We start from the raw sequence: 17,757 nt of genomic DNA on the forward strand, positions 1-17,757 counted from the left end.
CACCACGCCTGGCCTCATCTTTAGCAATTCTTAAAAGCCTTATAATTCTAACTCAAAAATCTTATTTTTAGGAACCATGGAGATGTAAATGGTCAGTATCTAGTGTATTGTGACTTTTGGTTACAAGAAAATGGGTCAAAATGCAGCTTGATTAATGCTTAATTATAATTATGTTTCTGTCCAGAATTCTCATTAACCCTGTGAGGATGGCTTCAGTACAGGTGGATATATATGAATTAATTGACTTTTGAAAAATCAATTTTTAAAGATTAAATTTGGTTTTAGAAATTTAAACTATCCTTAGATTAATACAGTTTTACTTAGGATAATGTACACCTTTCAAAGATAGTAGACTGAGGTAAAATGTGTTGATTACAGAAAAGTGTGAACAAATTTTGTAGGTTGTCTAGTTCATTGGTTTTCCTACAATCTGCAAAGATGTGTTAAGAAATCAACTTAGGCACATTAGCATTTTAGAGAGTTTATTTGAGCAAGGGTGATTCATGAACAGGCAGGGCCAAACTGCAAGCAACTGGGTCTCTACTACAGAGGTACAAGGGGGAAAATTTTATAAGGTGCCCACAGAAGCAAGACAAAGAAAATACTTGGTTAAAGTTGAAAGGACCTAGTTAGAGGTTAGATGGTGGTTTCTAATTGGTTAAGCTTGTTTGGCTGTTTACACTGAGTCGGGTGTTAGTTTGCTTGGTGCTGGAACCTAAATGGTGGAACTGTTACCAGCAGCAAATCCGATGGGTCTGCAGCAGACTCCATCCTTGCCCCCCGGAGGAGAGGAGGGAATTTGGCCGGGGAGGTGTAAGGTAGCATGACAGTCCAAGGCAAGTTTTAGAGCAGGAGTAAAAGTTTTAGAGCAAGAACAAAAGGAAGCAAAGTGCACTTGAAGAGAGCCAAGCGGGTGACTTGAGAGATCCAATTGCCTTGCTAGGCCCTTGACTTGGGGTTTTATACATTGGCATGGTTCCGGGGTTTCCATTTCTCCTCCTCTGATTTTTCTTTGGGGCGGGCTGTCTGCATGCACAGTGGCCTGCCAGCACTTGGGAGGGGACGCATGTGCAGTGTTTTTACTGAAGTTGTGCACGTGTTCACTGGAGGAGTTTTTCCCTTACCAGTCAAGCCTTTCTAAAGGAAGGTCATATAAGAGTTAAATGCTACTATTTTGCCTCTTAGGGTGCATGCTTGAGCCTGCGCGCCCAACTCCTGAGATCTTATCAGGAAGCGGCTGATCACCAGCTTCAGGTGTTTCCTATCTATTGGGAGGCCATCGTTCCCTGGCGCCAGCTGCCACTCATTATTATGTTAGAGACACAGCTTAACAACTGCCTGACCATCACCTGATGGTCGCCTGACATTCCTGGTGAGGGGGCCCTCCCCTGCCCTGCTCATGTCTGACTAGCTACCTGCTCCAACATTTCCCCCCCTCAAGAGTCCAAGACCCAATTATCTGGGAAAATGGACGAAGGTCAGTCTTCTTTAACTGCTTCCTGCTGACAGAGGGGCTGTAGTGGTTGTTCTGTGGGTCTTGGCCTCTTGCTAGCTGTCAGGGCAGGATGGCTCTGTGGATTGGCAAAAACCATATCCAGCCAGGTCCACGGGAGACGGGGCAGGATTTCGCCTCTGTCGTGTCCCACTAGCGAGCAGTCTAGGGGTCCTCCTTAGAAGGGTGACTCTTGAATATTGCGAGGATGGCGTCCTGCACTGAGATTCGTCTGGAGCTTTATGGCCTGAAGGCGAGAGGAGACAAATTGGGTTATTAGATTTAGGAGACATGGACCAAAAAGGAGCAAAAGTAGGAGACTAACAAGTGGGCCTGTAAGGGGAAGAACCCAAGAGAACCATTTCCAAGTTCCTTCCCAATTTAACCAACCCTGAGTGGCTCGTTCCCGTAAACTGGAGGCTTGATTTAGGAGTTGTCTGATGTTGTCTTGTACTTTTCCTGATTGATTTACCCAAAAGCAACATTTTTCATCTAAGGCCAAACAAATTCCTCCCTGTGCTGCCGTTAACATGTCTAGTCCTCGACGATTTTGAAGGACTACGGCTGCCAAAGAGTCGATTTGTTCTTGCATGGTCGTTAAGGCTTTAGCCATGGTGTCAATGTTGTTGGCTATTTCCTTTGAGAGCTGGCTATAGGTGAGGGAAGCTTTTGTGATTCCAGCAATTCCGGTTCCTGTACCAGCTAGAATGCCGAGTCCCGCAAGAAGGGGAATGAAATGGATTGCCCTCCTCACCCTGGGCAACTGGGAATTCCCATAGATTGGTATTGGAAGAGAGAGATTGCCAGGGGCTATGAAGATGTCTGGGGTTACATAGCCTATGGTACAAGTTCCAGTCCAGTTACTGGGGAGGCATTGGTGAATCGACTGGCCACAAATATAAAAGGCTCCTTGAGTTTTAAGGCATGTAGAGATATGGAAATGAAATAAGGGGGTGAGGGAGGTTCCAAAAAATTCTGAGACTGCTGATATGCCCAGGTAGCTGGTGGCTATAGTCATGCCTGCTAAGACTTGGACGCAGGGTGTTTGGCTCTGGTTAGCTCCCTTGGTTTTATTTTCCCAAAAAAGAGAATTTCGAGTTTGGTCCAATAGAACCCATTCCGCTGTAGAGCTGAGGTTGGAAATTTGCAGACATTGGTTATAATCAGCAGGCCGGAACCAGAAGTTTCGAGTACTGCATGAGCTTGGGCGTCCCTGGCAAAACCGGCTGGATTTATCTAGCAAAGTTCCCTGAGGAAAAGTAATATTTGGAGGTTTGGGGAATCTTGGTTGATGGCGGAATTGGTTGTGGGTGTATGTTTGGTAAGTCTGTTGGTTAGAATCTACAGTGAAAGTAACATTACAGACTGTACTTGGAAGAGTGCCTACATTTGTTCCATTTTTCCTTTTGGCCATAACACAAATAGGGGCTATTCCCATTAAGTTGATATTAGTAAAGATGGGTCCGAAAATGGGAGGTTTCTGGCGGATATCAGGGAAATCTTGCTTTACCGTTGAAAGAAGGCTATTTGCAGGCCTCATCAGTCCTTTCAGATTAGGGTCCCATCGATAGGAAATATGTAATTCCGCCTCTATGCTTGTCCATTCTCTGGGCGAGGCTGGATAAGCTGTCCCTGGTGTTTCAGTGGAAGAGCTAGTACATAACCAGCAATTGGTGGAGTAAGGGGATCCTGTACTTTGGAGCAGTTGCTGAGCTTTTTCCAGTAACGGGAAATCAGGATGGCGGTAGGCTGCTAGTGAAGGCGTGAGAATGAGAACCAGCAGGAGCAGGCCCATGGTGACCTAAGAGAAACTGGTCACAAAACGAGCTGCCAGTGGAACTCCTGGTGGTGTACAAGTTAGGGTTAAAATAGTGATAACAATCAGAGCAATTGCCAATAAAATTTCTAGTATCGGGATCACCTTACTTTGAGGTGAAAGGATGTTGGTGGGGCATTACTTATCTTTTTGTTTAAAGAGGAATTTTAGATCTTCCAGTGCCTTGCAAGTGTATTCCGGAGCTGAGGTTGCTGGTTCTGGCTCTGGAGTTTAAGGGCTTTTCCACAGCTTCACTTGGGTGTGATGGATCTAGCTGGCAGTCTCCAGTACTGTAATGGCTGTAGGGGTAGATAATAGAATGGTGAAGGGGCCCTTTCAAATAGGAGTTTGTTGGGAATTTGGGGTTCCATCCTTCCAGGCGTTAATGAGAAGTTGTGAGCCTACGGGGTATAGAGGTGGGGATTTTTCCCCTTCAGATTTCAGGTTTGTTTGTAAACCATATTCCCAGAGAGCCTGTTAGAAGCCTGCTAAAGAAGAAACATAGTGGGTGATTTTAGCAGTTTCTTCATCTAGTAATGACAGAATATAGGAATGGCCTACCATATAAAGCCTTGAAGGGGCTTAATTGCAAGGGAGCCTTAGGGGCAGCAAATCAGAAGGAGGGCTAAAGCTAAGAGGTACACCCATGGCTGTGCTGTTTCCTGGCAGAGTTTGTTGGGGATGTGTTTGAGGGTTTGGTTATTTCCACTTTTCCTGAAGATTACAGTCTCCTGGCAGAGTGAAGCTTTATGTCCAGGGCACTACTAACCTGTTGAGTTAATTGGGAAATGAAGGATGGACCATTGTCATTCTGCAATGACCTAGGTTGCCTGAACTGAGGAATGAGTTCCTTTAGGAGGAATTTAGCTACCTCCTGTGCCTTTTCAGTCCTTGTGAGGCAGGCTTCTACCCATCCTGTGAAGGTGTCTACACAGACCAAGAGGTACTTAAACCTGTGGTATGCAGGGGGCTGAGTGAAGTCCATCTGCCAGTCCTCCGCAGGGTATGTACCTCTCCTTTGGATTGGACTTACTGATGGAGAGGGCTTCCCCGTCTGGGGATTATTTATAGTGCACAAAGTGCAGGCTTGACAAACCTGTTGAATAGTTTTATTTAGTCCCTCCCCCACTGAACACTGGTTTACAAATTTGCCTTAGACTGTCTTTTCTAAAGTGGAGGGAGTCCTGTAAACTCTTGATGATTTCCATTGGTAGGCTTTAGGTAGACGGAGAAGTTCTCCCAACCTATATCATCCATTGGTTTCTTTTCAATACCCATGTTGGGTGGCCCAATCTGTTTCTTCCTTAATGTATTGGAGAGAGAGCAGTTCACTGGGGAGAGAGATGAGCAAGGCCCCCAAGAAGGTATCTTTTGAGATGCCTGTCTCTTTAGCTGTTTAGTCAGCTAACCTATTTCCCTATGCAGTTTCATCAGAGCCCCTTTGGTGTCCTTTACTGTGCACTATTGTCACTTCCTGGGGCAAATGAACAGCTTCTAATAGCTCTAAGATTTGAGGCCCATACTTAATTTGAGTATCTGGAGCTGTTAGGTACACCCTCTCCTTCCAGATAGCCGTGTGAGTGTGAAGAACCAGAAACGTGTATTTGGAATTTGTATATACTCTTTTTCTTTCCCCTAGTTTAGGGCTTTGGTCAGCACAGTGAGTTGGCTAATTGCACAGAGGTCCCCGGGGACAGAGCTTTAGCCTCTATAATTTGTTGAAGGGACATTGTACCATACTCTGCATATCTAGTTCTGTCCCTGACAAAGCTATTCCCACCTGAAAACCGTATGTCATGTGGATTATCTAGGAGCTGATCTTTTAAATCTTCCTGGCTGGCATAAATTTGGTTAAGTATCTCACAACACAAATGTGGTGTTATGGTCTCCTGGTAGTGGCAGTAAGGAAACTGAGTTAAGGGTGGAACACTGCTCAACTGTTACCTATGGGTTTTCTAACAGCAAGACTTGGTACTTTAGGAGTCTGTTTTCAGACACCTTGTATTCTCTGTCTGCAAGGAAGTTTGGTATTTGGACTAGATGTTGGATTCCCAGTTCTCTTGTTGGGGAGCAGATTAACAGGTCATCCATGTATTGTAGGAGACACTCTCTCCTCTCAAGACTTAGGTCCTGCAGATCTCTAGCCAGGGCTTGCCCAGACCAATGGGGACTGTCTCTGAAACCCTGTTGAAGCACTGTGCAGGTGAGCTGTTGACTCCTTCCTTTTCATTCTCCCATTCAAATGCAAATAGAAATTGGGAGGATGGGTCGAGGGGGAGATACAAAAGAAAGAGTCTTTAAGGTCTAAGGCTGGAAACCACTGAGCATCTGGAGGTTGGGGAAGAATTACATATGAGTTGGGGATCATTGGGTGTATTGGGACTACTGCCTCATTTATGATTCTCAGGTCCTGGACTAGCCTGTATTTTTCATTGCTCTTTTTAACAGGTAAGATGGGGTGTTATAGGGTATTAATAATCCATGTTTTTGAAATTTTTCAGTCAGAAGCTGAAATCCCTCTTTGGCCTCCAGCTGAAGAGGAAACTGCCTTCTACAAGGATAGCTAGAAGGATTCTTGGGCTGAATTACTATAGGCATTGCCATTATGGCCTTTCCTGTTATTCCTGAGGCCCAGACCTCTGGATAAATGGGAAGGTCTGTGAACAGTTCATCCTTGTGTATGGTTTCCTTGAGGCATAAGATTGCATTTGAAAAAGGGGGTGTTGGCCCTGGAGGAAAGGTTAACTGAGCCCCTAGTCTGAGCAAAATATCTCTACCCAAAAGGTATGTAGGGTATTCTGGCATCACTAAAAACGAATGAGAAAAGACGGTTTTCCCCCACAGGCAGCACAGAGGAGGAGTAAACCTCCAGGTTACGGGCACTTCATATCCTCCCAGGAGGATAATTGCCTGGGAAAAGAGGTAAGCATTGAGCAGGCAGCCCTCATGTCCAAAAGAAAACTTACAGTCCTACTGGGCACATCCAAGGCAGCCCTTGGCTCTGTCCCTTCAATAGCATTATTTGATCCAGGAGCCAAGTGGAGCGTAGGGCCCCCTTCAGCTCAAGGAGCTGAAGGCCATCCAATTGGGATGTCCTGAGGGCCTTTCAGCTTTCAGGGTAGTCCTGTTTCCCAGTGGCCAAGATTGTGGCAATTGGAGCATGGAGAGCTGGGGGTGGGGGTCCCCATCGGTTTGGGCACTGCCTTCTTGTGTGGCCTGGCTCCCCACAGAAGTAGCATTTGGGCAAAGGGATCTCCCTGGGGCCTGCCAGAGGTGGCTGGCAGGTTTGCAGGGCAGTCAGTAGTTGGAGCTGTTGCTTTTCCTTTTGCCTCTCCTTTTCTTGAGCCCTTTCCTACTCCTCCTGGTTTTGGTTGTAAAAGACCAAGGAACCTACTTTGCAGATGTCAGGCATAGGGGTACTGGGATCCAGTGCTAGTTTCTGGTGTTTCCTCCTAATATCTGGGGTTGAGTTAGGGAAATGATCCTTTATGAACAGTTGTCCTTCTAGTGGGTCTGGGTCTAGCCTATGTTTCACTAGGGCCTCTTCTAGCCTGTCTAAGAAAATGGTGAGGTTTTCATAAGGCCCTTGATCTGTCAAGCCCAATTTATTACAGTTCACAGGCTTTGCTCTGCTAGCTTTCATTCCTTCTATCAGATAGAGGAACATGTGGTTCCTTGCTCATGTACTCCCCTGGATATTGTAATCCCAATTGGGGTTGACCTGGGGAACTATGGTGGCCCCCACAGGGTAGCCACCAGTGTCAGTCATGTGCATTGTGTTTGCAAATTGTTGGACCGCCACCATAATGGAGTCACATTCTCCCTTAGGCAGAGTTTGCCCTAGTATGACTGAGAGGTCCCTCCTGGTGAGTTCAGATGTTAAGCCCAGTTTATAAAACACTTTGATATATTTGTCAGGGTCCTCCATAAACTTCCCTAGTTCCATTTTAATTTGGCTCAGGTCTTGCACAGTGAATGGAGTCTGGACTCCAGTGGGTCCACTGGGACCACTAAACCTCCTGAATGGGGCATAACTTAAGGAGGTGGTGTCCAGAGGATGGCCCTGGGTAGGGAGGAGAAGGCTTCTGGGAGACTTCGATATAATTGGGTAGAAGGGGCAGTGGGGCTTGAGCTCTGGGTAAACCTGATGAGGGGCCTTCTGAACCAATGGGAAGGGGCTGCATGACTATGGCCATGGATCTGTTTTACAAGCCCAACAAAGGTCAGGGTTGTTTCTTAGGGCCATGAAGGCCAGCACATAGGGGATTTCTGTCCATTTTCCCTGGTGGTAGCAAAACAAATCTAGTTGATGGATCATATTTAAATTTGTGCTTCTATTTTCTGGCCAAGATTCCTGGTCCTAGAGCTTTTATTCAACCCAGGCTGTATTACAGAAAAATATTAGCCTTTTCCTTTTTAGGGTTTGGGAGTCAAACTTTTCCCAGTTCTTAAGGATGTATCCTAGTAGTGTGTCCTGTGATTACCTGTCCACAGAGAGAACAGAGGAGAGAAGAGAAAAAGAAGGCAACCCCTCCAATTTCCCTACTGTCTTTTTCCTGAACTTACAGCAGACCACAGTGGGTAGGGCATTACCCCATTCATCCATTTTTCCTTTGCGTATGGCAGTGTCCCCCATTCATTCTAGGGGTTCCAGAATGAACCAGTGCTTACCAGGTACCCCTAACCTTGGTCCCATCTTGTTTTATTGAGGCATAATTACCCGTTTGTAAAGAAAGAACAGAGGCGAGAAGAGGGCATCTCCCCTTGTTCTCTTAATCCTGTGCCTATGGCAGACTACAGTGAACAGGGTGCCCTCCCACTCATCCAAGGGGTTCTGGAATGAACCCAGTGTTTACTGGGTACCCCTACCCTGATCCCATCCCATTTCTGGACCAGCCTTCATCTGTGTTGCAGTGGTAATCTGTTTTGTGTTTGTAGCCTGGAACTAGTCTTCATCTCTGTTCTTTGGGCACTTTGGTCTCTTGCATCTGCCTCCTTGGGCTGTCCTATAACCTTGTCTCCATGACCTTATAGTGACCCTTGTTCAGAGCATTCTAGCAACAGAATCTTCTCAGATTCTCATTTCCCATGTTCTTTAAGAAGACGAGAAGCCTGTTTTTCTGCCAATTGCTGCAAGGGGGCTGGACTTCTCTCCCTTCAAATATAACTTTGAAGGTCCTGATACATATTGAGAAGGGCGTGGAGGTGATTAGAGGAATGGAGGAAAATTTGTATTTGGGATTCTTCATCCTCCCAGGGTAACATGCAGAACAAACGCTTAACGAGGTAGAACAATCCCTCTGCTACAGGAGGAAGCGGGAGGAAGCAAGAGGAATACTCATGGAAAGCCTTCATATGTTTGCAGAAACAGCAGCCCTTGGATTTGAGAGGGCAACGTTTATTTGCCCTCTTGATATAAAGGAGGAACCTCTGGAGGACTTGGTGTTTGGGATAAGATCCTGCAAACGGCAGAGAATTTTCCTTCCCCACAAAGGGGTGCTAACTCAGAAAAAAAGCGAGTGGGTGGGGTCCTTAAGGGCTACAGAGTGAGGTCCTATGCAAGCAAGCAAACCATTCAAAAGCCAGGGAGAAACATGGCCCTGGAGCATAACAGGGATGAAAAGCATATGGTAAGTCATAAGGAGCTGACAGAGCTAAGGTTCTGATTAGTGTCTATCCCAGCAGTGAGCCAACAGACAGGGAAAGGGTTGGAGGTCATCCGAGCTGGTAGGGTAACAAGTATAAATATCAAGGGACATCCGTAAGGGAGTCCATCTCTTGGTTGCCAGGCTAACACAGCAAGAGCTGCGGGTGCATGAATAACAAATAGGGAGTGTGTGTTTAAGGCAGAGAAGAAAGTTGCAGGGCATGCAAAGTAAGAACAGAGAAAAGACAGACTTACCCCCAAGGCAGTTGGTCCAATGGGTGTGCGAGGTCATTTTGGAATACATACAAAGAAAGGAAAATTGGTGGTGGTGGGTTTTTGGGAAAGAGCTGATTTTAGTTGAAAAAGCAGAGGAAACCCCAGATACTACATGGTTGTAGGTTTTAGCCCTACCACTCTCATCAGCCTCCTGTCCGGGGGGGCCATTAGTGTCTCAGGTCTACTTAGTGCAGACTCCAAGGTCCTTCCCACCCCTGCAAGCCATCCTTCGGGGTGAGCAGAGAGAGCAGCCAGGGGGAGCAGAGCCACTGTGGTTGAGAGGAATCGTTCCAGGGGTAGGTTAGTAAGCAGGAGAGTGAAAGAGGAGAACGAAACCACGTACGAGGGTTGAACGCCTCCAGCCGAAGAAGGCAAGGCGTAGAGGTGTCTTACCACTAGGGAAGGTATCCGAGTCACTGCACCATTTGAGAGATCCAAGTGCCCTGTTCAGCCCTTGACTTGGGGTTTTATACATCGGCATGGTTCCGGCGTTTCCATTTCTCCTCCTTGGATTTTTTTCCTTGGGAAGGGCTGTCTGCTGTGCAGTGGCCTGTCAGCACTTGGGAGGAGCCACATGTGCATTTGTTTACTGAAGTTGTGCGCATGCTTTCTTGAGACATTTTTCGCTTATCAGTCAGGTGTTCCTAGAGGAAGGTCACATACTGGTTAAACTGTCATTTTGCTTCTTAGTGCGCATGCTTGAGCCCACTTGCCCAGCTTCGGAGATCTTATCAGGAAGTTGCTGATCACCAGCTTCCGGTGTTTCCTGTCTTTTGGGAGACTGTCTTTCCCTGGTACTGGCTGCAACCCATTATTATTATTTTAGAGAAACAGTGTAACAACCGCCTGATCATCACCTGATGGTCGCCTGACATTCCTGAGCTGGGGGCCCTCTCCTGCCCTGCTCATGTCTGCCTGACTACCTACTCTAACAGAACCAGCTTAACCTAATGGCCTCCTGATAGAACTGCTTGCTTTTTTTTTTTTTGGAGACAGTCTCGCTCTGTCTCCCAGGCTGGAGTGCAGTGATGCAATCTTGGCTCACTGCAACCTCCACCTCCCGGGTTCAAGTGATTCTTGTGCCTCAGACTCCTGAATAGCTGGAATTAACAGGTGTGCACCACCATGCCCAGCTAATTTTTGTATTTTTAGTAGAGACAAGATTTCACCATGGTGGCCAGGCTGATCTTGAACTCCTGACCTCAAGTGATCTGCTGTCCTTGGCCTCCCAAAGTGCTGGGATTACAGGCATGAGCCACCACACCTGGCCCAAACTGCTTTCCATAAACATAAATTTATCTTTCTAATGTAAATCGAATCACACAACATGCTTTTTGTGTTTGACTTCTTTTTGCTAGCATAATGCTTTTGAAATCTATTTGTGTTGTGTATATCAGTAATACATTCTTTTGTATTGCTGAAAGAGTATTCCATTGTATAGATATACCACAATTTGTTTATCCATTTACTCATTGATGGACATGAGAGTGGTTTCCAGCTTTTGGCTGTTAGTATTATTATTGTTTTATTTATTTATTTTTTTGAGATGGGGTCTTGCTCTGTCGCCCAAGCTGGAGTGCAGTGGTATGATCTTGGCTCACTGCAACCTTTGCCTCCTGGGTTCAAGCAATTCTCCTGCCTCAGCCTCCCAAGTAGCTGGGATTATAGGCGCCTGCCACCATGCCTGGCTAATTTATTTTATTTTATTTTATTATTTTTTTGTATTTTTAGTAGAGACAGGGTTTCACCATGTTGGCCAGGCTGGTTTCGAACTCCTGACCTCAAGTAATCCACCCGCCTGGGCCTCCCAAAGTGCTGGGATTACAGGCGTGAGCCTGTAGTAGTATTATTAGTAGTTAGTAGTATTATTAACATTCAGTTGCAAATCTTGGTGTAGACATATGTTTTCATTTCTCTTGAGTAACTTTATAAGAAACTGCCAAACATTTGCATTGCCAGCAGTCATGTGTGAGAATTTGTTACTCCGCATCCATCACCAACATTTGATGGTATTGTCTGTTTTTAATTTAGCCATTCTAGAGGATGGGTATTATGCTTTTGATTTTTGTTTCATTCATGACTAATTATTTTCAGCATCTTTTATGTGTTTGCCATTCTTTTTACCTTCTGTGTAAATCATCTTTACAAGTTTTTTCTACTCATTTAAAAAATTGTGTTACTTTTATCAAGTTGTAAACAATTCTTTATTCTGGATACAAGTTTTTTTTGTTTGTTTTTATCAGATATGTTTTGCAAGTATTTTCTTCTATTCTGTAGCTTGCCTTTTTATTTTTATTTTTTTGAGATGGGGTCTTGCTTTGTTGCCCAGGCTGGAGTACAGTGGCACAATCTTGGCTCACTGCAGCCCCCGCCTCCTGGGTTCAAAAGGTTGTCCTGTTTCAGTCTCCCCAGTAGCTGGGAATTACAGGCATGTGCCACCATACCTAGCTAATTTTTGTATTTTTAGTAGAGGCAGGGTTTCACCATGTTGGCCAGGCTGGTTTCGAACTCCTGATCTCAGGTGGTCCACCCATCTCGGCCTCCCAAAGTGCTGGGATTACAGGCATGAGCCACCGCACCCGGCTGCCTTTTTATTTTTAAATGTCATTTGTTTTGTGTTGTTATTGTTTGATAAGTCCTTCTTATCAAGTTTTTAAGGTATGACATATAAAGTTATTCTTTTTTTGTTTTTTGTTTTAATTTTTTTGAGACGGAATCTCACTCTGTCGCCCAGGCTGGAGTGCAATGGCGCGGTCTTGGCTCACTACAACATCTGCCCCCAGGATTCAAGCGATTCTCCTGCCTCAGCCTCCTGAGTAGCTGGGATTACAGGTGCGCGCCACCACACCTGGCTGATTTTTGTATTTTTAGTAGAGATGGGATTTCACCATGTTGGCCAGGCTTGTCTCGACTTCCTGATCTCAAGTGATCTACCTGCCTCAGCCTCCCAAAGTGTTGGGATTACAGGCAGTTGAAGGTAGTTTTACCTTTTCTTCCCAATGTGTACATTTGTCTTTTAGCTTTTGCCTCATTGCACTGGCTAGGGCCTTACAATGTTGCAAGAAAGGAATGAGAGCAGACCTTCCTCCCTGATCTTTTGGAGTGAAATATTTAGCCTTTTACCATTAAATAAATTATTAGCTGTGGGATTTTAATAGATATTCTTTATCAAGTTTAGGAAGAAAACTTCCCCTCTGTTTCTACTTTGTGGTGATTTTTCTTTTTTTAATTCAGGAGTGGATATTGGACTTTTTTTTTTTTTAATGATTTTTCTGTATTGAGATGGTCATGCGCTTTTTCTCTTTTCCTTTTTTTTTTTTTTTTTGAGATGGAGTCTCACTCTGTCGCCCAGGCTGGAATGTGGTGGTATGATCTCGGCTCACTGCACCCTCCTCCTCCCAGGCTTAAGTGATTCTCGTGCCTCAGCCTCCTAAGTAGCTGGGATTACAGGCGTGTACCACCACACCCAGCTAATTTTTGTATTTTTAGTAGAGACGGGGTTTCACCATGTTGATCAGGCTGGTCTCGAACTCTTGACCTCAAGTGATCCACCCACCTTGGCCTCCCAAAGTGTTGGCATTATAGGCATGAGCCACCACGCCCGGCTGTATTTTTTCTCTTTTAAGTCTGTTAATATGGTGGATTTTGTTGCATTTCGAATGTGAAAGTAACCCATTCCTCAGATAAACCTGTTTTGGTTGTGACATGTTATCCATTTTCTATACTGTAGCAATTAATTTAGTAAACATTTAAGATTTTTCTCTTTATATTCATGAGAAATACTTGTGGTTTTCTTAAACACCCTTGTCTGGTTTTGTCATCGTGTTAATGCAGACCTTATTACATGAGTTGCGTACTGTTCCTGTCTCTTTGGATTTTTGGAAGCATTTACATACAATTGCTATATTGGTTTTCTATTGCTGCATAACAAATTCCCATAAATTTAGCAGCTTAAGACAACGCACAGTTATTAGATAACAGTTTCTGTGGGTCAGGAGTCTCCACCTGGCTTAGCTGGGTCCTCTGCTCCTAAAGCTGCAGTCAGGGTGTTGGCCTGGCTGCGTTCCTTTCTGGAGCTTGGGTTCCTCCTTCAAGCTTATGTGGTTGTTGGCAGGATTCAGTTCCTTGTGACTGAGGACTCAAGGTGGCTCACCTCTTCATGCCAGTTGAATCTGACACCAGGGAGGGTCCCAATCCCTCTTTTAAGGTTTTTACCTAATTGAGTCAGGCCCACCCAAGGTAATTTCACTTTTGAATAACTAAAAATCAACTGATTGAGACCTTAATTATAGTTTCAAAATCCCTTCATCTTTACCAAATAATATAACCTAATAAAGGGATTAACTATCCCATTACCTTTGCCATGTTCTTTCTTTTTTCTTTTTTTTTTTTTTTGAGACAGAGTTTCACTTTCGTTGCCCGGGCTGGGGTGCAATTGCTCAGTCTCGGCTCACTGCAACCTCTGTCTCCTGGGTTCAAGCAATTCTCCTGCCTCAGCCTCCCAAGTAGCTGGGATTACAAGCATGGGCCACCATGCCTGGCTAATTTTTTTGTATTTTTAGTAGAGACGGGGTTCCTCCATGTTGGTCAGGCTGGTCTCGAACTCCCGACCTCAGGTGATCCGACTGCTTCGGCCTCCCAAAGTGCTGGGATTACAGGCGTGAGCCACCATGCCCTGCCGGCCGGCCTTCCTTCCTTCCTCTTTTTTTTTTTTTTTTTTTTGACAGAGTCTCACTCTGTCACTCAGACTGGAGTACAGTGGTGTGATCTCTGCCCACTGCAACCTCCGCCTCCCAGGTTCAAGCGATTCTCGTGCCTCAGCCTCCCAAGTACCTGGGACTACAGGCATGCAGTACCACACACAGCTAATTTTTATATTTTTTGCTGGAGATGGGGTTTCCCCATGTTGGCCAGGCTGGTCTCAAACTCTGGGCCTCAGGTGATCCGCCCACCTCAGCTTCCCAAAGTGCTGGGATTATAGGCATGAGCCATTGCTCCTGGCCAGCTTTGCCATGTTCTGTTGGTTAGAAGCAGATCAGTTTCTACCCACATTCAAGAGGAGGAGTCATATAAAGATTACACAAAGGATTGACTCATTGGGATTACTAGAGTGTGTCTGTCACATTTGACATAATTTCTTTGTAAATGTTTGGTAGAATTCATCTGGGCTGGGACTTTTCTTTTTGGAAAGATTTTCAACTACAAATTCTGTTTCTTTATTAGATATTGGACTATTCCACTTACCTGTTTCTTCTTGAATGAGCTTTCAGAGTTTGTGTTTTTCAGGCACTGTGTCTGTTTACTCTGAATTGTATAATTTACAGGGATAAAGTTTATAATATTTCTTAATTAGCCTTTTAACACCTGTAGGATCTGATATTGATTATTTGTGTCCTTTCTTGTTTGTTTGTAATTGGCCTGACTAGAGGTTTATAAATTTTATTGATCTTTTCCAAGAACCACCTTTGGTTTAATTGATTGTTTTCTCCCTATTGCTTGTCCATATTCTGTTTCATTGGTTTATGCGTATATCTATATATCTTTCCTTCTGCTTATTTTGAGTTTAATTTGTACTTCTTTTTCAAGTTTCTTATGGGGAAATCTTGGGTTATGGATTTTAGACTTTTCTTATTTTTAAGAAAATAGACATTTAATGATAATTGTTTCTTTTTCTTTTTTCTTTTTTTTTTTTTTTTGAGACGTAGTCTTGCTCTGTTGCCAGGCTGGAGTGCAGTGGCGCGATCTCGGCTCACTGCAACCTCCACCTCCCGGGTTCAAGTGATTCTCCTGCCTCAGCCTCCTGACTAGCTGGGACTGCAGGTGCCTGCCACCACGCCCGGCTAATTTTTGTATTTTTAATAGAGACGGGGTTTCACCAGGTGGCCAGGATGGTCTCAATCTCTTGACCTCGTGATCCGCCTGCCTTGGCCTCCCAAGGTGTTGAGATTACAGTCGTGAGCCACCATGTCTGGCCGACGTTTAATAGTTGTTTGTAAGTATTGATTTTGACGTTTAAATTTTTATTCAATTCAAGATATTTTCTAATTTCACTTGTGATTTCTCCCTTGAACCATGGATTATTTAGAAGTATGTTGTTAAATTTTGAATATTTGTTCTTTTCCAGATATTTCGTTATCAGTTTCTAATTTGACTTTTTTATGGTCACACAATGTATTTTGTATGATAAAATTTAGGAGGGTTTACTCTTACATTTAATGGGACCTATGATACAGAATATGGTCTATCTTTTTTTTTTTTTTCTTTTTAAGACAGGGTCTCTCTCTGTCACCCAGGCTGGAGTGCAGTGGCAAGATCTCCGCTCACTGCGACCTCCGCCTCCCAGGTTCAAGCGATTCTTGTGCCTCAGCCTTGCAAGTAGCTGGGATTGCATGCCCGACAAATTTTTGTGTTTTCAATAGAGATGGAGTTTCACCATGTTGGCCAGGCTGGTCTCGAACTCCTGACCTCAGGTGACCCACCCGCCTCGGCCTCCCAAAGTGCTGGGATTACAGGTGCATGCCACCATTCCTGGCCAATTTTTGTATTTTTAGTAGAGAGGGGGTTTCGCCATGTTGGCTAGGCTGGTCTCGAACTCCTGACCTCAGGTCATCTGCCCACCTCAGCCTTCTAAAGTGCTGGGTTTAAAGGCGTGAACCACCACCTGTGGCCAGTATATGGTTTGCCTTTGTGAACGTCCCATATATAATCGAAAAGAATGTTTTTTTCTGCTATTGATTGAAATGTTCTGTACATCTCAGGTCAGTTTGGTTGAGGGTTGTTTGGTACTTTTGTGAAAGGGCACCAGCAGCTTTTGCTATACAGTAGCTACTATGTTATATAGTAGGACTCTTCAGAGCAGACATTGAGCTCTGTAATGAATCAACTGGTCAAATTAATTAAATCTTGATAGTTTTGGGAGTGGGGTTGGGACAGGGAGAATAATAGTTGATTTGTTTTGAGTATCTACTTTGTGCCAGGTGCTGTTTTAAGGCATAGTGAACACACTGGAAAACTGATTAAACCATACGTTTCCTTTTCTTAAGAAACTTGTGTCTCATAGGGAAGGTGGTCAGTACTATGCAGGATGAAAGTGAGCATGAGGTGCTAAAGCAATTACCCAAAATAGGTCATATTGAAGTAATAGTATTGTAGAACGATCTAAAAGTTATATATTAATAATGCTTAAAATTCTTAGTTACAGTGGTAGTAGTCTCATATCTGTATTGTTTGCCTTAGAGGGGAGGAGGTTGGAGCCTATGAGATGGTAACAGAGCTAATATTTGATGAGTACTTATTATGTTTTAGGCATTCATTTTAGCTTGTTACATGTATTAACTTTTAATTACCACATACCCTTTGAGAATGGGTACTGTTATTCACATTTTATAGAACAGGAAACTGAAGCACATAGAGGTTAACTTGCCGAAGTCGGAAATAAGTTACTGAGTTAGGATTCATGGAAGAACATTGCAGTCTAACATGCCTCTGAGATATAAGAAATTATGGGGACAATCCAGTTGATAGATACAAGGATGTGATCTAGGATAGAGAATGACACTAGGAGTGTAGAGAAGGAAACAGATGTGAGAGGGTTTATTAAAATAGAATCTATAGCACTGGGATAAGATAAAGTGGGAACAAAATGCTGAAGAAGAACTCTTTTCTGCCATAGAGATGGGGAGAGAATGTAGTTCTCCCAAAGAGCTGTTGGATGGAGACAGACAGCAGACACATGCGCGTGCACTCTCTCCTCTCTCTCTTTCTCTCTCTCACTCACTCACTGTTTTTGAGATGTCTTCAAACTAGCCAGGTAGAAATTCCCTCTTGAGGTTCAGGAAAGGCGGAAAGTATGGATGAAAATTTGGTCCTCGGGCCGGGCTCGGTGGCTCACGCCTGTAATCCCAGCACTTTGGGAAGCCGAGACAGGCGGATCACGAGGTCAGGTGATCGAGACCATCCTGGCTAACACGGTGAACCTCCGTCTCTACTAAAAACACAAAAAATTAGCCAGGCGTGGTGGCGGGCCCCTGTTGTCCCAGCTACTCGGGAGGCAGAGGCAGGAGAATGGCGTGAACCCGGGAGGCGGAGCTTGCAGTGAGCCGAGATCGTGCCACTGCACTCCAGCCTGGACGACAGAGCGAGACTCCATCTCCAAAAAAAAAAAAGAAAATTTGGTCCTCATCATCTATAATAACGATGATATTTGGATCCATGGCAGTGTTGTGATCACCAGAAGAAGAAGAAGAGAACAGAAAGAGGAGAGAAGAGATTTTAAAAGGTAACTTGAAATGTCTTATGATTATTGAATAGAAAAGCTTTGGATTTGGAGGTACTATGATTCAAATTTGTATTGATTTGATAGTGGTAACTCCAGGGGCTTAATAACTTCTAGCATTGCCTAGTGTGTCATTGAGAAAGGGGTGTGTACAATAGAGGGAGAATTTTAAGAATTAGAAGAGCTTGGCTTACTTGGTTTAGTCTACATTTAGGATTTGGACATACTGTCTCATAGATGAGCCTTTGCTG

The 17,757-nt window shown here is 44.4% G+C and overlaps 2 protein-coding genes across 2 annotated transcripts in view; one reads left to right on the top strand and one right to left on the bottom strand.

Moving 5' to 3' along the window:
* SMIM13 (small integral membrane protein 13) overlaps nucleotides 1–17,757 on the top strand; it is a 44,445-nt gene that overhangs the window by 7,931 nt on the left and 18,757 nt on the right. The gene's annotated exons all lie outside the window — the stretch shown is intronic.
* ERVFRD-1 (endogenous retrovirus group FRD member 1, envelope) lies at nucleotides 466–9,786 on the bottom strand. Its single transcript, NM_001305071.1, has 2 exons — nucleotides 9,625–9,786; nucleotides 466–3,607 (listed from the first exon to the last, which is right to left on the bottom strand). Exon 2 carries the CDS (start codon nucleotides 3,285–3,287, stop codon nucleotides 1,671–1,673), a length of 1,617 nt encoding a protein of 538 aa, NP_001292000.1. The 5' UTR covers nucleotides 3,288–3,607; nucleotides 9,625–9,786; the 3' UTR covers nucleotides 466–1,670.

This window comes from Pan paniscus, chromosome 5, assembly GCF_029289425.2.
Source record: "Pan paniscus chromosome 5, NHGRI_mPanPan1-v2.0_pri, whole genome shotgun sequence".
NCBI classification, from domain to species: domain Eukaryota; kingdom Metazoa; phylum Chordata; class Mammalia; order Primates; family Hominidae; genus Pan; species Pan paniscus.